At 41.5% G+C, this 26,319-nt stretch overlaps 1 protein-coding gene across 1 annotated transcript in view; it reads left to right on the top strand.

Annotated features, from left to right (window-relative positions):
• Window positions 1–16,137, top strand: part of dym (dymeclin) — a gene marked incomplete at its 5' end in the record, with an annotated part of 45,266 nt that extends 29,129 nt beyond the window's left edge. The window contains 3 exons of the mRNA XM_079235425.1: window positions 4,754–4,936; window positions 7,342–7,455; window positions 14,780–16,137. Coding sequence (XP_079091551.1) covers window positions 4,754–4,936; window positions 7,342–7,455; window positions 14,780–14,929 — 447 coding nt within the window. The 3' untranslated portion in view covers window positions 14,930–16,137. The remainder of the gene's footprint in view (window positions 1–4,753; window positions 4,937–7,341; window positions 7,456–14,779) is intronic.
• Between the last annotated feature and the right edge of the window lie 10,182 nt (window positions 16,138–26,319).

Below are 26,319 nucleotides of genomic sequence, written 5' to 3'. Positions count from 1 at the left end.
AGTCACTGATTGCATCTGCAAACTCTATAATTTTCCTTGTCAGACAGATAGCAAAGGTCAAACATACCTGCAGACATAACACATTTGTGCTCAGCATGTTGAAGTATTAGCAGCAGAATCAGACAGACGGAAACATGCACGCACACACACTCACACACACACACGGGCGCGTTCGCCTTCCCCTGAGGTTTGTGTAAATGGTGAAACAAGTAGAATGGGGGCAGGATCATTCAGACTAATGATATAGCTCATGTCTGAGGCCTGTGTGTTCCTGGGCGGAGAGAAGGCATTTTAATAGTGGCATGAGTGGCGGTGACTCAATGACAATGCAGCTGGCTGGAAAATAGCACATGAGTCCTGGAGAAGGAGCTGAAAAGGAAAAAATGAGGAAAGAAAGGCTGCCATGGTTTCACGCAGTCACACATGTCAGGTGTTTTTGGGCTGTCTGGCAGATACTTCTTTGGGAGGGGAAAACAAGTGCAAGAGAACCGAGTGGAAGAGGAGGAGGAGGAGGAGGAGGAGGAGGAGCCAATATATTTAAATCCTGTCTGGGTTTCAACTAGACCACGGAGCTCCTAATCTCATCCACTTGACAAATATACACACAGGGCCAGGCAGACGTCTAGCTAGCCTATTTTCATGTGACCTGAATTCCCCAGTGTGGCATTTTTTTTCCCTACCAGGCTAATCTCATTAAGTTGGGTGCAGAGCCAGAGAACAAACACACGAGGCAACCCTCACGCTCACTCTGCCTTCCTCTCCTCCCCTTTGTCTCCTCTTCATCGCGTTCGCTTTCTCCATCACCCCCACACACACCCCCGCCCCTACTTTCTTCTTCTGTGGTTCCATTTTGGTCGCTGTCTTCCTCCCACTCGGTTGTCTTCCATATCTGTCCCTGCTTTCTGTCTAATTATGGCGTCTAGCAAGGCAGCGCAGTCGAGCCCAGAGAGCCACCTCTGCTTCCAGACACACAATCAATCCTCGTTATAGCCGGCTCGTCTGCCTTCCACTTGCCTCTTCAGGCCCGCCTGTTAAAGCGCCACACCGCCCGTGCACGCTCGCCCACCGGCCTGTTGACAATCGCATCTGTGTGGCAACCCTGATTCATGGTCAACGCACAGCATGCTTTTTTTTCTTTCCTTTTTTACAATCATCCTAATCCCCCTGGCTACCTTCAGGGGGAGATTGTGTGAATTGATGTGTATACTTATTATAAAAAATAAAAAGAACAACGAAGGCCACACAGCAAGCAAAGTTATTTATAAGATGGGGACTAGTTCCCGAAGCAGGGCAGCAAAGATGGAATATAAAACGCTACCACGTGCAGTTCTGTTGCAGATGGTTAGCTCAGATTGGAGGTGGAATCGCTGTTTCCAATCAGCTTGCCGTTGCAGTCTCACTGAGCTGCTGTTGTGAATCTGGTCTTAGCTGGTATTAGCAAATTCTTGGTCAAAACAGGTCGTCATCAGAACAATGATGTTTGTCATGAAAAACAATCCTTAAGGTTAAGTCTCACTTTGGACAACATGCAGCTCATATTCTTTTCTATGAAAGATGTTTGTGTGGGGGTTTTTTTCTCCATGGAAACGGAACAGATTTCATGAATGATCTTTATTACACTTTTTGTATGGTTGTAAATGTGTCTCATAGCGCAAGAAAACCAGCTTTTTTTCTCTTCTTTTTTTTACAAAAAAGCTTTACTGATTCATACGTGTACACATTAAAGATTAAACTGGCTTGCTCAGCACCTCATTCTAATGTATTTTACAGGAATCGCAATACTTCCAAGGGAATACACTTCTCTCATTTCAGGCCTGAAATGAGACAGGATGTAACCCCAGAGGAAGTTGCTGATGAGTACTGTCTAAGGCGAGGCTTCCTGTAAAGCACAGATGAGAATTCAAGTTTTGGGAGCAACTATTCAATTAAGTTTTTAAAGCACTCATTTTATATTTAATTCACAATCCTGGCAGTTATTACAATGATTCAGTCGTGTAGCCATGATGTTCTGTTTGTTTTCTAGTTTTAAATGTCACTGTCCCGTTCTGAGCTACTTTCACATCATAATCGATAGGACACCGTCTGTTTGGAGTAGCTGAAGAGCGGTGGTCTGGATGTAATCTGATGCCCACGCTCGGCAGGAAGGCTGTGCATCTGTGCTGAACTGTCGCTGTAGAGGCAGGTGTTAACAGAGGAGAGAGGCAGTCATGTAGACTGATCTTTTAAAACATTTGGGTTATAGCCGGATAGAAAACATCGTGTCCACTTATGAGTGGACTTCGAGTGCAACGTGGCCATCAATGCAAAAGGAAGACACTTGAATGGAACGGAGCCATTGTTCATGTTTTTAGTAGTACCTGTTTTTCCTAGTATGAGGAGTCAAAATGTCTGCTGCGAAAGCAGCCTTGCTTGAGTCATTTTACAATGTTTTGTTTATTTGTCTTGCATAAATATTTTTCACTTTACATTAAACAAACAATGGCAACTTTTAGTGACTTATAATCACCTTATAATGCATTATAAGATCAATTCAAATCCATTATAAAAAAGTTACAATGTATTGCAACACTGGAAACTATAATACACTGTGAACATTGCAAAAAAATTATGAAGTATTATGACACTTAACCTTGATGATACTTTTTAATGCGTTATTAATATTGTTATAAAGCATCATTAATATGTTTGAATGCATATACATATAATTATACAGTACTCTAAGCTGATTGTAACACATTGTAAGTGTTTATAATGCATTATAGACATAGACAGAGCTACCAAAAGGTCTTCTTTGTATTTTAAGGTTCAAATGGAGACGGTGCATTCTTGCATCCAAGACATTTTTGATGTCCACAACTGGTTCAGTGACATGAGTTTGACGTAATTGTATTGGATTTATTTTGACAGTATGAATAAGATAAATAGACCAATATTAGCGTATTACTGATGTTTCAATATTGGTAATAATATAATTATAAAAGTGTCCCGCTCAGTAAATATCTTGGTCTAAATTTGTTAAAGAAGTAGTAAATGGGAGATTTGGTCTACGTTCTCAGATCCAAAGCACACATATAGCTTTCCACTGTGCCAGGGACTATTCTTGCTCATCATACAGACCCACGATCAGGGATAAGGAATCTTTGCCGTGTGTGTTACAGTGTTGATCGTTCTACCGTCGGACTTATTTCATTAGTGCACCTTGGCATTAGCTAAGCTACTTTGGATGTTCTTGACTCTGGCATTCTCTTAGTCTGCAGTTGTACGTCAGCTTCTTCTTAGCTGTTGTCTTTTCGCTCTGTTCTGCCCAACACAGTGCACTGTTTATAAAGTAGGAACATCTCAGGGAAAACAAGCTTCTAAGCAATTACACTTTTTAAAATAAACTTGTTATAATTTCTTTTCTTACTTTTTGGCAAATGGGAAAAGCAGCAAGTCCATCTTGCAAACAGTGTTTGTTTTCATAGAGATGCCGGTTACTATTCATTGTTTTGTATTTTTAGATTGGTTTGGAAACTGGCTGCATCATCTCCGGATCTTATCTATAATACATCAGCACATGATAGATTTTGCAGAGCGCCCGCAGTTGTCACACCCCAGGAAATCACGCGTCTTTTCTTGAACTGTATTCTCCAAGTCATTGCTGCGTTTTTTTTTTTATCTCTTTAAAGATTATTCATCTTCCCACAGTCTCTCTGCCATTTCCTTTCTGCGCCACAATGCACAAAGCCGCGTGGGACGTTATCTCATCACGGTGGCATCTGTCTGTCCGTCTGCCTCTGTCGACACATGGCTGTGAGAACCTGACCGAACAATGCGTGATAGAATCTCTGTTCTTAAACCGCAGGTAAACTGCAAGTAGAGCAGATGGTCTGATTAGATTTGACCTCGACGCTTAGATTTCCATGTTAATAAGAAGGTTGATTTCCTTGGAACTTCCAACATTTCTTAGAATAGTGATATACGGCTGTAAGGTAACTATTTTAAGAGCTACCATTAATGTACCATTACAAAGGTTAAAGGTTTCAAAGCAGGTTGAAACGGAAATTTCCCTTCTCGTTACAACATCTTAATAAGTTCAATTCCAGGTGAGCTGTTTCCAGCCTTTGTGCTAAGCTAAGTGAACTGACCGCTTCATATTTACCGTACAGACATGAGAGTGGTATTGATTCTCTCATTTAACTCCGAAACATAAAGGTGTATTTCCCAAAACTATTCCTTTGTAATGTACCTTTGAGATTTGAGCTCTCGTAACTACAACACACAAACATTCAAGTTCCTGCCTTCTTCAGCTTTGTGATGTGGAGTTTTCTCTGCTTGATGTCTATATTTCTGAATGTAGTTGATTTGTATTTTGGATTTTTGACAAGCCTGCCTTGTGTGAAGAACTTTGTAAATAACTCATCACGTCAGCCACTCAACCGTCTTTGTCTTTCTCTTGTTTCCCACACCCTCTTCGTCCCAAACTGTCACCTGTCACTTGGCGACAGTTGTCTTTGCCTTCGAGAGGAAACCTACTGTGACATGACCTGATCTGTGGCTTTCAGGGTCACCTATCTGTCCCTCACTAAGTCCTTGGCTGTCAACTTCCATTCTTCTCTCTCTCCTCCTGCTATTTCTTCCAGCTCTCTGTTCCCTCCCCCTGCTGATCAATCAGGAAGCAATCATTTAAAAACACCACTTCAAGTGGAACCAGTGTAGTGAGAAACCAATTAACCTTTACATCCTCCATCTCCCCCCCCCCCTTCCCCCCCAGGCCCAGGACCTGAATGTGATTGAGGAGGTGATCCGCATGATGCTGGAAATCATCAACTCTTGCTTGTGCAGCTCTCTACACCACAACCCAAACCTGGTGTACGCGCTACTCTACAAGAGGGAGCTCTTCGAGCAGTTCAGGACGCACCCGTCCTTCCAGGACATCATGCAGAACCTGGACACGGTCAGTCAAAGTTTTTTTTTTTTTCCTCCCCTTTTATAGTCACTCGCATATCAGAAGTGAGAAGGCATGAGCCAGGGAGCGCTTTGCCTCATGGCTGAGTTGTGGTAATTATTCCATAGATCAAGGTTGTACAGATTTTCCCCTGAATGTCCTCTCGGTCTGCAGGGAAAGTTTCAAAAAGCCAAGCAGCGCTAGAACATATGCGAACTGCATCGTTAACATGGTATGCAGTCGGACTGTACGTCACGCTGAGCCCTGTGAGCTTAAGCAGTATTGATGAATTAATCAGTCCCCTTGTGTCGAGAGGCTGTGCGTCAAATATTCATCGAGTGTTGGGGGAGGAATGAACGGCGTGAGAGAAAGCTGTCATTCATGGCTGTAGTTGTCATATAGAGGAGCAGAGGAAGCTTTTGCTGTCTGAGTATGTATGTTAGGGGGATGGGGGTTGCTGCATACATACACATGGCCATGGGTTTTGCTGTTATCCATAAGTATGAGGGAAGCATGCTATCTAGAATCCCCTCAGTTAAGTCAGTATCCCTAAGGCAATTCTCCGAAGCCTTCCCTGTGCTTGCAAATCCGTGTGTGTGAGCATGAGATTCAGGATGAGGGGCTGCTTTTTTGCTCCTCCAAATTAACCCCATATGGGAGGCCTTCAGAGCTAATGAAGAGATTAGTATTAGATACACACACACACGCGCACACGCACACACACAGAGTGCTCTTGTAGGCTCTGGTGTGTTTGAATTCTCCAAAGCAGCCTCAGAGCATGAGCAGAGAAAACATTGCCTGTAGATGCGTTTTTCACTGTTGGTTAGACAAATAAGGGCATTAAAAAGAATCCGTAATACCTAGAGTTTTTTTTTTAATGATCAAATATCAAACATTTCTCCGGGGGAAGAAACTAGCACAGCAGTGGAAACACAAAATATAGTTTCCTTGATGTCTTCTTTGGGCATAAACCCAGAAGGCATCAGATAATTTGAGCTCCAGTGAAGTGTTCATTTTAAGTAGGATGAAACATTCTCAAACCCTATAGTGAATTTGTAATGTAGAATACTGTATGTATGTATGTGCTTTCTTAGTTTGTAGCCTCCGGGCATATTAGCTGAGGTTCTGCATGTTGAATTTGGTTTGGAGGTATTTCCCTCTCTAAAAGCAGAATTCCTGCAGTGTTACAGCGCTTACTTCAACTTTTATTCACTTAATTGCAATGATTCTCAATCGGTGTTGTCATATAATTGCAATATAAATCATACTATACGTCGCTCTCTATCTCTGCATATTATAGACACATTTTAGTAATGTTGCTAGAAAACATGACAACCCTTGGATACGTCTTGGATGGAAAAGCATCAGAACGTCGTCTCAAATCAAACGAAAAGCTTGTCTTTTAGTCAACATGTAATGTTCACAACATGCCGCGCTAGAACATTCGCCCTCCATATGTAGCACAATGTCACTTTGTTCTGTAACTTAGATCTCCATGTTGCAGCCAGTGTCATCATATAGGGTGTGGCTGCTGCAACATCAGTGTGACAGCTCCCAACAGCGGGATTACAGGAGTCAATGAGCTTCATGACAGAACTAAACCTACAGAGATCAAGAGGCCATGAGATCATGTGTGTTAAGAAACGGTAACCGGATTTAATGGTGGAAGACGAGATCCAACCAGAGCGCGACTCTTACTGGATGTTTGAGGCCAATAGTGATGCTTGAGAATTGGATCAATATTATAACAATATAACTGCTATTAATGTGTTTTTTTTTGGGCTGTACCGACATTCAAGCTTCTATTGAAGTTTTTTTAATTAAGCTTAAAATGTCTGTAGTCATATTTTATGTCTTCAACGTCCTCAATTTGAAGAAAGTGATTTGTATTTTTTTGTTAAATCAACTTTCTTTAATGAATATAACTCGTCGGTGAGTGCTTCCTTTTGTGTGCGGCAAGCAGGAGAACAAACTGTTTTACGACGGCTGTGAAAATGTTGTCTCTAAAAGGCTAAACACCGATAAATATGGATTGAAGCAGAATATTTTGTTGCCTGTAATTATATCCCAAATTGACATGATTTTAGCGGTCCCTATGAACAAAAACGAGTGTTTTTTGTCAGTTACTCTGATTTACTGCTCTTTCATTTATTTGTGCTCTTTCATTTATAAGTGTGTGTGCAACACACACACACACTTATTCCGGTGTATTCATGAACCTAATATTTGCTGATAACATTGGGTGTTCATTTCTAGGTTTAGATTAAACAAACATGAAAAGTTGATTACGGAGCTTCAGAGTTGCCTGTCAGGCTTCGTCTAACTTCTCTGCTTCCAGACTTCATGCTAAGCTAAGCTAAATGTCTCCTGGTTTCTGTATTGTGATTGGTTCTTTCCTCTTTGTGACCTTGCAGGTAATCGGCTTCTTCAGTCAGCGTCTGGAGCAGGCTGGAAGTGACCTGTCAGTCGAGAGGGTTCAGGAAGTCATAATGAAAGGAGCCCAGGCCCTGCCCACAGACAGGCTGAAGGTAAATCTCACACACACACACACACACACACACACACACACAGATACACAGCAGGGGGTTGGATGTAATGGACGAGCCTTGAGACGAGGAACAATGAAATATGAGACTGGCGGCAAAAAAAAGGAAGTGGGACATATTGGACATCAAGGTGCATGTGTAGGGGGTGCAATGTGTTGTCAAGGGCCGGCAGTTATGGTTGATTTGGTGCTGGGGAGGTGAGGAAAGGAGGATTAGTTTCTCTGGACAGGTGAGAGAGGAAGAGGTATGGGATAGGTACATGGACTGAGCCGGGGGAAAGATGGAAAAGAGCTATTGGGACATGAGACAAAAGGCTAAATCCCAATTCTCATTAGCATTAATGCCCATCTTCATTCCATCTCCTGGCCTGCTGCATGCGAACATGTAATGGCATTTCAAGGAGATGGGATGGGGGGGCTAGGGGGCACTTTGTCATGGGCACATAAGATTGGGGGAGGAAGTGGTGGGGAGGGAGTGGTGGGGAATATAAATCTGCCACAGCTCCTCGTTACCCAACACTCCCTCCACTCCTGGCGGGTTTGCTAACCCCCGCCCTTCCCAGTGCTCCTCCATTAATCAGTGAGGAAATATGTAACCGGCGGTCTCCCCACGCCGCTCCTCACCAGCACAGAAGCTCTTAATTGCATGTTTCATCATGTGTTTCATGTTCTATACTTGGCGGCTGGCTGCAAGGCATTTGTCTCGCTAGCCGATGTGGAAGAGGGATGGTGCACCGCCACGAGTCCATGTGCTGTCGCCCCCTGCTCTCGTTCGGCACCGTAGTGTAACGATCGACCAAAGCGCCGTATTATTACGCATTGGAGCCATATGGATAACCCTGCCGTGTCCTTCAGCAGAGGGGCTGTACCTGTAGCACACACTCATGCAGTGTGTGTGTGTGTGTGTGTGTGTGTGTGTGTGTGTGTGTGTGTGTGTGTGTGTGTGTGTGTGTGTGTGTGTGTGTGTGTGTGTGTGTCCCCGCTTTCTTTCTGTGTGGTTGAGTCTCACATTGACTCCCCACCACCTGAGTGCTTTCCAGCTCTACAGGGTGACATGAAGCGAAGAGTATATCTGGGCAAAGGCTCCTCGGGGAGAAGTCCCTGCCGCTTCATGGTACCATTGCTCAAACAAACAGCTGTGTCTCCATCTCTCGCGCCCCCTCATCTTATGATCTCATTGCGCTGTACAGCTCCAAAAGGGAAAATCCATAAATTGTAATGTTGTGTGGAATCATCAATAAGCTGGTAATTACTCTGAAAAGGTTCTTAGAATGACTTTTTCGTGTCTCAATCAGCTGAGTCTAGGCACGTTATTCAATTGTGAAGCTATTCATTAGTGAAGCTATTCTGTAATGTGGTCACTTTGACATGTATTAGCAGCACAATGGACCTCAAATAATGCTTTATAAGTTAACAAATGGTGGGTTTTTTACTTCCTGAAGTCAAAGCCATTTCGACACAAACCTGGGAAGTCTAAAAACACCAATGTTGGGTAGTGTGGATGGCACAGCCAGTTAATTAGTTAACACTTAACTAATTAGACGGTTAATAATACAAACATATATATATATATATATATATATATATATATATATATATATATATATATATATATATATATATATACTCAAATAAATAAAATAACTTTATATGATCAAACAAAAGCATGAGGTCCAGAATCGATAACATTCTGTCAATACATTAAAGCTGCCGTGATGAAGTCACACAGGTTAAAGACCACAGCTGCACCGCATGCTCGGCTAGATTGACATTTAAAATCATCAATCAGAAAGAAAGTTAGAGGTGACAAAAATATCCTTCGAAACTTAACTGCCACATGGCCCCTGGACCTCACCGGGGAGCTGACGTCATTGTCCTGAAAAAGCACTGTTTCCTCTGTACACATATAATTACCAAGTCAGCATTTTAAGATGTATACACTCTGGAGGCAGATAAACATTTTAGTCGGGACAGATGACCAAAAAAACTGCCTCAGCTTGAACGTACTCTTAATCCTTGAGTCAATAGGTGACATTTATAGGTCTTGACCATATTACTTAACCTTCAGTTGTTAGACGAAAAAGTCAAAACTAAGCAAAAAGGCCAAGAAGACAAGAAGAGACACCAGATTGTGTCTGTCGCACTCTCAATATAAATATAAGGAAGAAGATATTTAGCAATTTTCTTTAATTTTTGCATTTTCATGTTTGCGTTCATCCCCCTTAACCGAGCTGCCGTTGGGAGGAACTGACAGTTGTTAAGTCAATCATTTTGTTTAGATAACACCAACCGTGTTGTTTTGGGTGAGGGGAACATTGTAGACGGAGGGCTACAGAAGAAGGGCTGTTTACTTAAGGGATTTTAAAGCACTTACACAAAGACGTGGACATGTAAATGAGGTCTCAACTGAAAGAAAGGTGATCAATGCCCCCGGGACGACCCTCGGTGCCTCGTCACTCAGCCGTCTCCCTCTCATTCTTTGTGTATGCGTGTGTCGTTTCAGGGTGTGTGAGGCTCTCATGGGCAGAGCCTGTGGAATGTGTTGTTTAGCTGGACCAGCTGAAATCAGCCTTATTGAGCAGCGATGGCCCACAGACTCTCTGGCTCCTCGGGACGTGCCCGAGGGGGTGGGAGGAGCTTACCGGCCGTTACTCGCTACCTGGTCACTCCAAAGCCTCTTTCTGACCAATCACCGATCTCAAGTTTAGGTTGAACAAGGCTTTCTGTAATAAATGACAGTTAATGTAGAATTATTATTAAGATTATTAACCGTATAGTAGAAGTGTATTGCACCTTGTAGATCCTGTGCACACAAGCATTGCTCCTATCGATCTTCAGTACTTCAGTATGCATTAACCTTTAATAAATTAGCCAGTTATAGAGACTAATGTATGAGGCATAGGGCCGTTACTATTTTATATCAAAACAGATCAGTGGTTTTGTCTATAAAATGTAAATTAGTTAACGAGACTTTGTCTACAGCCATTCTAGCAGCTTTGTTAGGCAACACTTTGGCACAGCGGTGCTTTGTGATGAATGCTAATGTCGGCATGCTAACAAACTCACAATGATAATGCAATCATGCTGAGTTGTATTGTTTAGAATTAACATTTTCTGATGAGCATTAAACACAAATTCTAACGGAAGCTGAAGGGAATGTCATCAGTTTGGCAGCTATTTGGTCATGAAGCAAAGTGATGACGCTCGAGGAAATCCGAGTCATTACAATTCATCATGAGAGGGACATGAATGTGCGTACCAACAGTTTCTCAAAACTGTACGTCACCCTAATGTTGATTTTTATTTTTCTGGGGGGTTGGAAATCCATCCAATAGTTGTTAAGATATTTCAATCTGAACCAAAGTGTTGGACCAATCACTCAAACCCCAGAGAAACGGCATTCACGTCGATTGAAAGCAGAGAAAAGCCGCAGCGTATATCCAAAGCCCAAACCTGCTAAATTACAATATTTCAATGAGCGCTTCAAAATTGTGTGTAAGTGTCGACAGGAAATTGGGACAGTGGACTTTGAACAAACGTATTTGAAAATATTAGGCTATATTTTATTTTTCACTGTTTGAACCATGGCCTGCAATCACAATTGTTCTTTTTCAGTACATGTACATGTACCTGCATCTAAGTCTGTGTGAGTGTGTAAGTGAGAGAGCGAGAGAGAGAGAGAGAGTTCATATTTGCTGGGAAAGGAACACAAAGTCCTGAGTGAAGATATGAGGCCAGCCAGCCAGTCAGTCTGTGTTCAGGGGCGAGGGCCTGACCCGCCAGGACCCATAACTAACTGATATGAGCCCGGGCCAAGTGGGCCCAGACAGCTGCCAGACTGGGAACAAAACAGAGGAGGGGAGGAGGCCACAGAAGAGCCAGAGGAGATATGTACAGAGCGGAAGCCACAGTATAGACAGAATAAGGGACAGAGATAATATTAAGGATGGTCTGATGGATGCTCAGACTCTTCCCAGTATAATCGGGGACATTTTTGCTGCGAGGCATGCAGTGATATCCAAGACTTCCCGTTGCACCAAATTCCTTGGTGCTGCTGTCCAATATGGAAGTCAGTGGAAAAATGTTGGACACTATGATATGAAGATCTTTTTAATTTGTTCTCTTTTTGTGCTCAGTATCTTGAGGAAATGGTTGGATGTATACATAGTCGTGCGGCCTATTCTTTACCACTTTATTTGTCCTGATTTGTTGTCCTTGTTCTTAGCTGTTGTGACTTCTGTGTCAGTACAGTGACTCAAATTCCTTGTATGCGATCACATACTTCGCTATTTAAGCTGATTCTGAAGTGCATGGAGGGACTTTATATTCCTGCCTTTTAGGTTAACATGTTCTGTTTCTTTATCTCCCAATAATAACCTTTACGTGACACAATACACCAGAGAGGCTTGTGAGAAGAACATACCGGTAGTTGTTTTGAAGAGAGAATGTTGGCCTGTATAGGGGTAAAAAAAAAAAAAAAACTCTGCCTTTTATTGTCGATGTTAGGCCAATTGTTCATAAAGCATTCAAATAGTGGCTGAGAAAAGACCGTTTGCGTCCTTATAGTCCAGCTGATTTGTTTCGCTTGTTCCTGTAAACTGTGAATGCTGCACTCAGGTCATGATGAAGTGCTTCTCGTATGCAATTGCAATCCAGTCTTAGTTTGAGAGAACAATATAATACTAAAGAATATAAACTTAAATACTGTTCTTTGAATGTCCTCCTACTCCGGGAAGCTGCAATGTGCAGCATTATATTGCCACAGTGGCTTCATGTCTGTCTATTCATGTGTTTTAATGAAAACCATCACTTAAAAACATGAAATGACAGTTGCTGTGTACACCACATGTTTCCCATATAGATGATCTGCATAGTTATTGGAGCACTTTTTCCATATATTTGCAAATTAATGAGGGAAAGTGTTTGATTCCTTAATGCTCAGAGAAATGATGTTTATACCACACGCATGTTTGTTGATTAATGCTTTAATTATCTTAATGGCATAATTAGCATAACTAGTTGTGTTTCATTCATCAAGAAGATTACGGCAGGACATTAATCAGCTAAACTGCCTCTCGCTTTAGTTCGTTTGTGCTTATGCGTCAACAAAGCCGCTGAATTTAAAAAAATTAGTAGTTTCCATCATACAAAATGTAAACCAGTTCTATATTCTGCATCCTCTGTGCATGCGAGTAAAAATGCGGCTGGCTTGAGCAGCTCCCCACATCATATGAACATTTGATGAGTTTGTAAGCTTTGCCTACGCGACCGTCACCTACACACAAATACCAGCCCAATAATACAGCTCCTGCATTGTGTCTAGCCATCACAATGGCGGTGGTGTGTGTGGTCTGGCCTCAGCAGCCTGGCATATGGCCTGTGACCCCGCAGTCCCGCTGTCTGTGTCATTATGATACCGATAGTGTGGCTGTGAATAGAGGCAGCCAGTACTCAATAGACCGGACTGGGACCATCACATAAAGGCCCTCTGCGTCTGTCTTTCACCGCAGACTGATTACTGGCTGTGTGTGTGTGTGTGTGTGTGTGTGTGTGTGTGTGTGTGTGTGTGTGGATATACATGCGTGTGTAGACAGGAGGATATAATGAGGTACCCTTGTATTATTGATGGTCTTCTTTTGCTGCCTACCTGCTGTCGTGGGGTTTAGATTGGATTCAAGTGGGTTTGGAGAAGAAAAATCGAACATCCAGTATTTCTTGTGCAGACGCTTTGAAGAGGAACGGCACATTTGTCATAAAAAGACCGTCAAATCTAACTGTATCAGTCGTGAAGCCACCTTTCCAAATGGCCATAATCACATTTTTCGCTTAAAATGTGAAGATTTTCTGCTTCCCTCTCTTTTATGTTTGGAAACTGACCGTTTTTACATTTTATAACTTTTGTTGTATTAAAAAAAGACATTTGAAAAAGCTCGGCAACAATAACTGGCATTTTTCTGAATATTCTAATGAAGCAATATCGAGGCAAAATAAATGATTTACCAATTCATTATTTTGTCCCAAGATATTTAATGTATTATCATAGACTAAGAGAACCTGCAAGTGCAACCACTTTGAAAAGCTGGAACTTTTCTTTGTTGTCATATCTGCTGAAAATCTGAAAATCATATACCCTACAATACGTATGCACACGATAGTACACTCCACAGCCACATGTGTTTTGTTGTCTCTTTTTGGGGCATAATCAACACTGCGGCCCTCAGTATGAACTTGATAACCCCTCGTGGTCCAGCTCAGCGAGTGTTTTGTCCATTGACGAGCCATTCATGACAGGCTGAAGCTTAAAGGCCTGAGTGGCTCTTACCAAGTAATCAGGTTACTCAGCACTTCTCCACGAGTCTAAACAATAAGGCCCCGATGGCTGACAGACTGCTCGGTAAAGTTACACTCCTTATGCTTGGTTTCAGTTCATTAGATTGCCTTTTGTTTGTTCTTTATGTATTTATTAGTTTTGTATCGAGGTCTGTCTCTCATTTGTCTCCGGCTAGTTTCCGAACAAGCGACAGTCGATCCGTAGCGGTTAATGAATAAGTCGCCTGCCGGGGTCTTGAGGTGACGTGAGCACATTAGCCGTCCCTTTAGGAGATTGCCGGTCCGACCACACTGATACCTGCTGTAACCAGTTTTACCCCACAGACGGGTGGAATTACATCTTCTAGTGCTAGTGCCTGAAGAAGAGTAATTACTGAGAGGCCTAAACAAGTTGACCACCTGTATCGCAGCGGAGATGTCACCGTGTTGGTCGAAGCACTTTATACAAATCCAATTTGGTTAAAGGGAACATCTTGTTGGCATTGACGATTTTCAGAACAACAATAGCATTGTGTGAAAAACTGCAGCTCTCTCATTCATTTCAATGAGATGCTGCAGACTTTACATTAAAAACAACTCTGGGTTGTCTGGCACGGAAAGTAGAACCGTGCTCCACTTGTGTCACAGCTCAATGCAACGTCAACGGGCAACGTCAACGGGCAACGTCAACGGCCAACGCACTGCAGTCTCCAGTCAAATATGTGCAAATACACATTCCTGGTAGATGATTCACGTGAACGGCCTAATTTTACCGTTTACCTGGGAATCATTGCAACAGAGGAGGAAATGTTTGTCACCATGTTAGTTTTTCCCATCGGAAAATCCCGTCTCCATGTAGAGCCGCCTTTTCCAGACTGGTTTGACCCCATTTTGTGTATTCCATTTTCAAATATTTCTGTTACTGAACAGTTGTTACTCGGTTGTGACCATCCCACTAATTGTCTTTGCATGTCTCGCTTCTCTTTTTGTCTGAATAGAAGTTTCCGGAGCTTAAGTTCAAGTACGTGGAGGAAGACCAGCCGGAGGATTTCTTCATCCCCTACGTCTGGTCCCTGGTCTTCAACTCTGGAGTCGGCCTCCACTGGAGCCCGCATGGCATCGAGCTGTTCAGCATGGACTCTGGCTGAAACACCTGCTGCAGCAGACTTGTTTGTGTGTGTCTTCATCCCCGTTCAGTATAGGAAAAAAATATTAAAAAAGGACTGACGGCATGTGTGTTTGGGTGGGGTGTGTGCGCATTGCCCTTTATAGTATGTGCACGCTGCTTTGAAAGTGCCTCGACCTTGTACAGACTGGTGTTTCTTTTTATGCACAACCTCTTTTCTCTTCTTATATCATAAAATATCCTCTACTTCGACACTGAAGCTTCATCCGTGCTGTTAAACAGTTCACTCGGTAGCGCCCGCTCAGTCCTGTAGGGATTACCCATTTAACACCTGAGCAGCTTCACCTGGTTCCACAGCACATGCCGAGGTACACGTCTTCTGTCAAATGGCGATGGATAATCCTGTTTTTGTTTCTTTCTTGCTTACAAAGAAAAGGTCAATTAAAACACATGTACCTAGTGTTACACTGCTCTGGTTAATTTGCTGCTGCACTGAATGCTAAGAAATAGTATCAACTTCATATTCAAGACTTATGACATACATTAAGGCATAACTTATAGGATATTGAGTTTTAAGTATCTCATAAAGTAGTGTTTTATTTTGACCAAGCATTGTTCTCTGGATACAATTGGTTTGTATAAAATATTTGTGTTTGTGAAATACAATTTTAAAAAAGGGTCAGAGAAAAGGGACTACGTGATCGCCTTCAGAAAGTCCTGTTTTTTTTGTAACATGCATGGATTTCATATTTCAGAACAATAATGTGGCTTGATGGCCACCTCCAATAACTTTGAATTACTCTATAATTAATGCTTAAATTCAGTCCCTAGATATTATTAGCAGTCTACGTCGCATTTGTTCATGTGATTTAATTTCTACTTCCATCTCGTTTATTTGACTGGTCCGGTTTTTTTTGTCGTTTCCGTTTTCCTCCTGATGCTAATCCAGGGCAAGTCATTGAACCTCCTGTCCTGTTGTGCATAATAACAGTTGATTTGACTCTTTGATTTGTCACTTTATTTGCATGTTTTAGTAGAGACTTTGTATTGAATTATTTATTTTCATGTATATTTTTTTTTTTTTTTTTTTACATATTCAGCTCTCCCAAAATGTAAATGGTAGTAGTGCTACTGCTATGAAAGAAAAACAGTGGTACTATACTTTGATTCTTCCCAGGTCAAAAACTGGCTTTATATTATTACATATAATGTGACAACAGCTGTCATTTTGTGGCGAATATTACTTTGGAAATAGGAATTTAAATAAAAATATGAAACCAAAGTGTTGCATGGTTATTAAGCAAAGTCAACTACTTGTACCATTCAGGGTAGAATATTGACATAAAGGGGGAATATATCCGATTTCACATTGAAATTATATTTTTTTTTTTGCATTGTGACAGATTGTGTATCAATTTTCACTTCTTACTATTGTGTATTTCCCACAAATGTTGAACTATTCCTTTAAAACTATGCAATAGATTTTTATGACTCCTATGAAAGTTGCAAGTAGATCAACCAGTGTGATTTAGATTTTTTTTGAAAGGTTTTTTAAAGCCTGAAGAGCCTCAATTTTGTTTTGTTTTAAGGGAAACATTTGAGAAAAGTCATTGTGTGGCATACATATTTTTTGTATCTGTCCTACCTCATTCATCATCGTGCAGCCCACAAATGTATCTTGCAGCTCCCTGGTTGGAAACCACAACTGTAGACCGCTTTGTTCTGATACATTTGTATGTCTAAGATACTGACATGTTTACTTAATTTACTCAGGAACAGAGTTTAGCTAAGAGGACTTCAACAGTGCTTCCCAGTGTTCTTTGTATGGTTCTCTATACAATATTCTGAGCATTAATAAAGCAGCAAACAACTATTTACATGTAAAGATATAGTGGACTAAAGTCTACTTCCCGGTCCGTGTCAACATCACACATTGGGTTGTGGACTGCTGTTTGAAAGTCTCGAGTTTGACCTTTGGCGGACGCCATCATGGTCGCCATCTTTGCTTTTTGCAACCAGAAGGGGAAGAGCTACAAACAACCAAATGCAAAACGCTGGATTTGCAGGCGACAATGCGGCAAAATGTTACAATTAACTGTCATGAATGGAAAACAGTCTATTTGACCATAATTTACTATTTATCACTTACTAAATGAACATCATGTTAAAGAAGACTTGAAACTAGTTTGAGAACATGAACTCAGGTTTAGAATGTTTACTGAGGAAATTAAGTGAGAAGTTGGGTCCTCTTCCAAAAAACCTCTCTACAATCTGACATGAAGGCCATTAGAGAGAATGCCAGTTTAACTCATTTCCGCGTGGGTACCTTCTAGACTCCACTTTGGTTCCCTTCAGGTAATCACTGAGCTTTGTCAGCATTGTTGCTGTTGTTTGCCCTTTTAGCGTCGTTAGCTTGCGAGCCGCTGCCTCCATGTTGAGTGCCATTTGGAGGCAATAGATATGCTCTGGAGTTCAAATTTAGCACCTTTAACTCTGCAGAGCAAACTACACAAAGATACATTTGCCACAAAAAAAACTCACTGTCACATGCTGTTTATATCTGCATCACAGATATCAGTAAACGTCAGCACTGCATGTGTCTCTCATGTCTCATTGTTGCCTGTTGTGTGCAGAGGCAGCAGAAACAGTGGCATGAAACCACTTTGGGGGGAAAAGTTTACGGCACAATGGTACCCACTGTGCTGCTGGAGCTCCCACTTCCCAAGAGAATTTCATGCCTTTTCGTCTCTATTGTATTGATTTTCATGCCTGAAATTCTCTCATTCTCAAGGACAATATAATGGAAGCAATTTGATGCAAAGAATGGCCCATTTTCACCCCGGGGTCGTCGGTAGGTTACAGTTGGGCTGCGTGCTAGAGGACAAATTATCCAGACTCTTTCTCTCTATGCATCAACGCTCACCTGCTTCCAGCTCCATTATTGCTGTGCCAGATGGTTGAGGGGAGGTTTTCACAAAGTGACATGGCCCTCCTTGTTCCATCATGGCGTAGGGGTCACCTTACCATGGGCTCCCATTTCAGGTGACAGCAGGAAGATGGATGGGGCAGGGGATTCTGGGATGGGTAGTTCCTTTTTTTTTAACAGACTGGTACCTTTTCCTCAAGGTGTACCAGCGCAGCATGGCTCCAGATGCAGAGGTCACACCCAGATCAGCGTCAATTGAATGATATCAAAACTAGAGCACTGGAGACCAGATTGCTGAAGTGGCTCTGCTACTAACTACTGGTAGCCCCCAGTGACACGGGCCTAATTAATATGACGGATTACCACAGCAACGGTGGGAGGTCGTTAGGCTCAACGGTTTTAGGATTAGGTCACAGGATGGAGAAAGCTTGTTCACAGCATGAGAACAGCACAGAGAGTTAGATATAAATACAAAAATAAACACAGATAACACCTCCTGTCATTCCTTCCAAATCCTCAGTGGAATGAAAACAGTTTCTATGGGCTGGACCGTCAATGGAAATACACAAAGAGATATAAAGAAGAGACAGACAGGCGGTGTAGTGCACTTGATGTCTGAAAGATACCAGCGAACTTAAGTTTAGTCATCACAGGTTACTGAAAGTCAACAGTATCTGGGCGCCGCACCGTAGGAAAGGCTTTACGAGTCACATAGCTCTACTGTAGTGCTCCTCATCTATATTTTACAGTATTTTCTATTTTTGAATTGTTGAGTTACTTCGCTCAATTTTTTTCTAGGTTACCGGTTGTTGACCTTTTGACATGGAGCTGCTTATTATCTCATAAAACAGGAGCTGACCGAGGATAAAAGGTAAGAGGGGATTTTTTTGTGTAGCCTTATGGATGATAATGTCGGCCTGTTGGTCAGCCTGGCCTCCGCTGTGGTCAACTATTGGATACATTGATAATAATCTGTGTACTGACATCCTGTACACATTTTAGATTGATATTCACGTCTCCATAAGGAGCATCCGTAATAACTTTGGTGATAATGTTTGCCAAAGGGTGGTGGGAGAGCTTGTAGAGTATCAAAAATGGGAAAGGTTCATCCTCTGGGGAATATGAATGTGCTCATTACATCTCGTGGCAATCTACCAAGTATGTTGATGTTTCCGAGAAGAACAAAAACATCCAGACCACATGTCAAATATTGTTCAACATTAAGTTTGAGATGTCTTGTTCCATCCGTTTGGCCTCAGCACTCTTATATGTAGACCAATTACATGTGTGCAGATCTTCAACATTGTTTTACACTAATGGCCTATAAAGAGAACTGGGTCACCGAGGCCTCCAGCTACTTTAATACAATGTCACAAATTGAATCCCTGAACAAAAACCAGACTAAAGGAACGTGAATATAAAATTACCTGTTCCTCACGGCGTCCCCCACTGGGTGATGCTTTTGTCAAACAGCCGCTTATAAACATGAATCCTATATTGAAAAGATGTTTTAATAAAACCTCTGGACTGTGATCACCGATTTCTTGGGGATAAAAAAAACTATTTTTTTATCCCAATGAAGTTGGGGATGAGAGTCTGGTGGTTATGCATGTCCTATAAGGGTCTTGATGTCAACATTGATAACACTGTAAACGTAGAATATTCATGTTGAATCAGGTAATCAGTGTACTCAGGAATGGAATAACTGCTACTTAGACATTTTGTGTCACAAAAGCACAAGAGCGGCCTCCTGAGTGCAAAACCGTTGTTTTGTTTGGCCCTCTGTTCTGCCTCGTGTGGGGTTTCGTGGTCTTTATACTTCCTGGTTCAAGATTGCTTAGATTACATACAAATCTATTTTGTGGGATATCTAAAAATGACAGCCATTCATTTTTGTAGGTACGCTGTATGTTCTCAGCCTGTTGTACTACCTGTTTTGTATTTTTTCTGTACTCTTTAATGTCTTTTGTTTGCTTGTGTTCGGGGAGTCAAAGTCCCCCGTGGGGACAATAAAGTATCTATATCTGGGTAAAGAAATGTTCTTGCAGGGGGAGAGACATGAATGAAACACTTTTTTTTGTCTGTAAGAGTAACAGCTAAAGGTCTGAAGCCTCTGGTATAACTACGGTTGGTATATTCACTCTATGATTTGTGATGGTTTGCTACATATTCATTTTTACAGAGGACATACATGTATGATTAGGTTATGTAGGGGTGTAAAAAGAACATTGATTCATCATAATGCATCCGTCTGAGTTTGATCCATTTGAAAAGTTTGGATCGATAGAAAGCGATTAATATTGTATTACCGTGTTTCTTTTTATTGATTGACTGCCGTCTGCAGTCTGCGATGTGTTTTTGGTTCAGTTTCCATCTTTCAACCTGCTGAACAAACGGAGCTGTTGTTGGTTCAAGTTTTTAACTGTAAGGTTTAAATGTCTTTCATTTTACAGACTTTTTTTAACATATAATACATTTTGAAAAGAAAATCTAAATGAATGAGTCAAATTGATTTGTTTGGAAGATGCATAACTGCTTATGAAATTGGAATGGATTAAGATGTATGATCTTTAGTGTCTTATGTTCTCGGAAGGAAAATTAAGTTTGTTTAATTCTTGTTTTACTTTTCTGATAAACCCTTTGAAATGTTTATGTGGGACATGATAAATCATAATGTAACCACAGCACAAGGGCCATAAAGTCACCAAAGTCACTCAGTAAAACAAGTCCCACAGCAAGACTTTCCTAAAGCTACTTAACATTAGCCCCAAAGCTACTGGTCATACAGGACCAAATAAGGCTGGAACAGAACAACCACTGCGTGTATTGAGCTGAGCAAGGCTGCGTTTTATTGCTCATAAAGTCAGCTTTTAGTTTGCAAGAGGAAGAATGTGTTATTTCTGCTTTCAAAAATTACATAGTTTAACTTTAAAGATAGACTGTATGGTGTCTAAAAGTTGTGAGCAGTTTAATCTCAGATTGCAGTCGAAGCGTTTAAGGTCTGAAGATGTAAAACTATTCAGTATTTTAGAACGAAGGCTGGAAATGTGTATGCTTTATAATGCTTATATTATAAATTAACTTACAGCCCCTCGGATGTATGTTGCTGCCTTACTAATTCTGAAATCATGCTTTATTACTGTCAGTGGTGACACTTTGAAAGAGACAGCATGTGGACTTCTTTGGTGGATGTCTAGGATTTATTTGCATTCAATATTTTTCATTATGCTTTGCTATTTTGATAAATTAATCCTACCAGTAACGGAAATTAGCCTTTAACAAACATTTAAAACTTTCCTTTCTAGAAATCAGATGTTATATTTGCAGTATATGCCCTTCACTTATAAATATGTTTATTTCCCCCCAGTTTATATGCTATACATATAATTGTCATACTACATTTTACTGCTGTTTTGTTTAAAAGCTAAAACAATTAGCTGAAAAATCGAGTAGCCTAGGCACAGAAAATTAATCGGCAACTATTTTCATTAATGATAAATTGCTCAAGTCATTTTTCGACATAACATTCCTTATCTCCGGCATCTCAATTATGAGCATTTACTCTTGCATCTGCCAAAATAATTTGATGATGTGCCCTCAGGCTTTGGGAAAATTGCAAAGGACTTTTAAAAACTATTTTCTGACATTGTATAAAGCAAGCGATTAATCAATGATGATCTTTTGCCCTACTGCTTCTCTTCTAATGCCCTGCTGTTAAGATAATATCTGTGATTTGAACCCACAGTATCTATCTTTTCCTGCACGCCGAGGGGTAACATCATTGACACATATGTTCTTGAGCTTTTCTGTTCACTTGACATTGTACTGTTTCGCTTTGTGGACTCTTGAGAGGAGCGTTTCTGCTCCTGGCAGCTGTTTATTGTGATGTCGGAATATATTTGGTTAATTTTGACTTTTCTGGCGGAGATTGTTCAATAAGACTACATTTTCTGACTTATAAAAACGAATGAATTACTTTATAGACAGCAAGAGGAGATAGACATGTGCAGTGAGCTTTGACCTTTGACCATTCAGAGAAAGGTCAGCTATAAAGAGTGTAAGGCAGGTAACTACAACTTATATTGCGATTCTGGGTGTTTGGTTCGACAGCTTGTTTGAGGACAGGACATCACCTTTCCCTCTCTCTCTCTTCCATCGTGGTGGAACCACAGCTGGAGACATTGTGAGATTTCTTTCAACACAATATATTTAGATCCAGCTTCTATAGATTTCCACCCCCGATTTTTTATAATTTGTTTAATTATGCAGTGACATCCACCAATGTATGCGTTTTTTTTGCGTTTCCTTGACATGATAACAGATGTGAAAGTGGTGAAAAAATTAATTCTCCGCTATCTTTTTAATTAAACTTGTCTTATTTTGTATTGTTCTTATCTAAGCAATGAGGAGCTCCCTGTGTGCCATCTTCAGCCTATTCTGATTACTGTGGTTCAGACAGAGTAAGCCTCTTTAATTGCATATGCATGACCCCTTGTCTGGAGGCAGCCACTGTGTCAATAAATTATAGTAAAGGCCAAGACTGCTATCTAGAATATTAATCATCATTTTGCCACGATATGGCCGTGTTTCCACATTGCATGGCCTCTTTTGAATCAGGGCTTCACGGTAGACTACAGCGGAGGCCAATTACATATTTCATGCTGGAACCTAAAGTTCTATTTTCTTTTGCTCAAATTGTCCAAATTCATAGAAAATAAATCATCTCACAAACCGTGTGACATTATTTAATGAGAAAAAAGATCACAGTAACACATTGTATAATATGGAAGTCATGTGTATACTGTGATAACAATGTATACTAATGTATTACTTTAATTAATATTCTGGAAAAATAAAGTGAGAAACCATTTATGAACAGGAATGTCTTTTTTTATTAATTCTTTAAAAAATCCAACAAATTTGAGGAACTTCATTACATTGAGGCAAACTCATATTAAAAAGCTAATTAAGCCGTGACACTGCTGCTCATTGATTTGTAACATTGCCCATAATGTCCCACTAAACCACAGATATAAAATAGAGTTATTTTGTGACAAAAACTGTCTAACAAAATCTCTGACCATTGACTCTTTCTCAAATCTGACAGATACATCATCATACGTCCACCTCTGAGAGACGCATGTACATTATTAGTATGGGAGCGCAGGTCAGTTATGTCCCTGCGTCAGGGTTTTATTCGTGGGCACAATTATAAACTATATTTAGAGACATTTAAACTGGGTTACATGATTAAACAACTAATACCCAGTTAATACGTTCACATGTTCCAGCCACCTCGCCATCCTTATAAAGGTTCAGTCTCTAATATGTATAGGCTATAGAACCCACACATGAGGAGTTCACAACCCTTCTAGGATCAAGACCCATATTTAAGAAACAGAACACTATATAATTAGCCCATGCAGTTGAATGCACTAGTCATTCTGTTCATTTTAATGTGTGAGGCAGGGTTTAAAATATGCAAATTCACAGGGTTGTGGCTCAAACATGGTGATGCAAAATGTTCAATAAAACTCCGTCCTGCACCTTTTTCCGGGCTACTTTGCAGACAGACTGCTCCAGCCAGACTGAAATGGAAAACGGTTAGATAAAATTGGCTACTTCCTGGAGTCTGGAGAACAGTCACACACGCACACACACGCACGCACACAATCAAAGGGAAGTGCAGGGAGATGTAGAGAGAGAGAGAGAGAGAGAGAGCGAGAGAGAGAGAGAGAGAGAGAGAGAGAGAGAGAGAGAGAGAAAGAGGAGGGGACAATGTGCGTCTGCAGCCACTTCCACAATCCCTCTGAAAGACCTTTTCCCTGACTGATTGCTTCCAGACAGGCGCAGTCCTCTGAACGGTTTGGGCTCTTGCGTTGCGCTCTTGCGGCGCCAGTGGGGGATCCTGGGACAATGTGGATGAGCTGTTGACTACCCCCATCCACTCACACACACACACACACACACACACACACACACACACACACACACACACACACACACACACACACACACACACACACACACACACACACACACACACACACACACACACGCTCACAGTCTCATCATTATCAGCCATCCACCCCCTCTGCCCTGCAGCGACACTGGCTCACTGATACATTTACATACTGCTGCCTGCACCTCCTCCCTGGACTACTGTCAGTCTGGGGAACTCAATTAGGCTCCGGAGGAGACACACGCATACACATTAGGAAAAAAGGCATTCATGCTAATGCGGCTCAGTGTGACTGAGGACCTCTAAGTGCGTATATGGTCCTCTGCAGCCATGTTGGAGGTCTCCTCTGCTGTTTAAAATGTGATTATTTCAACAGAGTTTGATGTGTTTATTTTGTTCTGGTTAAATGGATCATGAAATTCAATATGCATCATTGCCAATAAGTTTAATATGAGAACAGAGTAGCCATTTATCAAACCAGTGCCGTTTTATTATAGTTTTAGGTAGGCTATAACTATACAAAGAAAAAAAAAAAAAACTTAACTGCCACAGTTTCGTGAATCCTATATATATTTTGTCTCTCTTCCGTAAATTGATCAAATCAATCCATTTCGCCTGTCATAATAAATCGGGATTTAGCTGATATAAAGTGGGCAGATTCTGCAGGCGCGGAAGGAAATTGATCCCCAGTCGATCGACCGTTTTTCTGGATAAATAAAGAAGACACTGCTGTGTTGATAAACCAGAGAGACAAACTCAAAGGACACTGGGATCGTCCCATCGGAAAGACTACCGTCCAGAGGGCGGCAGCAGCGCGCTCTCATCTGGGTTTCGGACATGTTGTTGATTGGCTTTTTTTTGCCCCAAGTCCAGACTCGCAGGCACAGACACGCTCGCGCTTTCCTGGCCCCTTTGTTTGTAGTCGTAGACACCAGCTACACTGATTAAAACCAAACCTGAGCAAGGTCCAACTCCAACCTGAGCAGCTATAGAGTTTAGTGGCGGCGCAAGCGCTGCCTGGGAAGCACAGACCAGGGCTTAAAAACACAAATATACACCATTAACCAGGGAAAACTACACTGATGGATCCACTTTAGAATAGGAAAATGTTTTATTATGAGATTATAGGGACTGCTGTCGTCCATGTTTAAATTATATTAACGTCAAACTCCATTAATAGCTACACAATGTCAGCATGATGCTTTCTTTAATAGCAGACATGCCGAATATAATAACACACTCATAATCAAACGCCTCAAACAACAGTGGGATTAGACATTAACTACAACTAACTCACACTAAAATGCCCAAAAGCTGCCCATCTGTTTCTGTTTGTTCCTTTTGCTTAACTTCTATGTCATTAAACATGATTGGATTGAGCATACACACGAATAAGAAGCTTTAATAAGACACAGAGGGCTTCTTCATAGATGTATCTTTCTCAATTTTAACAGACTTGAAATGAGATTTACTACTTTAGTTTCTCAACCTCGAATTCACAACGTTACACTTCGTCAACTTTTTCTGGGAATTTATTTTTTTAACTTTCCTACTCCTTTGTGTGTACGCGTGTGTGTGTGTGTGTGTGTGTGTGCGTGTGTGTGTGTGCGTGTGTGTGTGTGTGTGTGTGTGTGTGAGTGTGCGTGCGTGTGCGCTGTGGGCTCTACTTGATCTGTTGTTTGCGCAACACAATCACATTTCTTTTAAGCGACAGGGTGTCTAGACACACACGTGACCGGGCGCGTCAATGCGCACTGGAGACTGGAGACGGAGCAAGGGCACCCAAGCCATCCGCCTCATTTGCAGACAGAGAGCCTTCCTCCACCCCTCGAGATCACTCGTCGGCTCGCTTCCTTCCACACACACACACACACACACACACACGGAAACTTCGTGTGAGATGCGAGTTTGGATTATTTAATCTTATATAGAGGATTCGACTACTAAAATAGGTCTCGAATCCCCGGCGCGCGGACGTAACCCGAGGGTCTCTCTCGCTTTTCTGCCAAACGCAACTCCACAACGGGTGAGAGGATTTGCTCGCTGGCTCTTTTTTGGACGAGGCTCACTCTTGCCAGCAGACCACCATCCTCTGCATATTTAGACGATAATCGATTTTTTTAAAAACATTTTTTTCTTCTGAAAAAGCCTCCGCGAGCCCTATAGCTCCGTGCAGTTCGGATCAAGGATTTTGTGGATTAATGCTCTTGAAGACACGGCGTTGAGCTTCGGTTTTCATGGGATAATTGTGATAACGTTTTTAGGCTTAAATAGGCCCCAGTTCGCTTCGTTCCCACCACTGATACAGAACGATGTTTGACACTCTTTTCTAGCTGAAAACTAGTTTTAAAAAAGGGGGTCAGTCCACAGCCCCTTTAGGCTGCACATCACCACGGGAATAAGTGTAACACATTCGGGCTCCATGCTGCCGCGCTGCCGCTGAGGTCTCAGCTGCTAGATTCATTTATATAGGCTCGCCTTAACCGTCTGGATATGATGGTTGTTTATCCCCCGAGGAAAAGCT

The sequence above is a fragment of the Taurulus bubalis genome (assembly GCF_910589615.1).
Source record: "Taurulus bubalis genome assembly, chromosome: 19".
Taxonomy (NCBI): domain Eukaryota; kingdom Metazoa; phylum Chordata; class Actinopteri; order Perciformes; family Cottidae; genus Taurulus; species Taurulus bubalis.
This window is presented reverse-complemented; position numbering and strand designations above follow the sequence as displayed.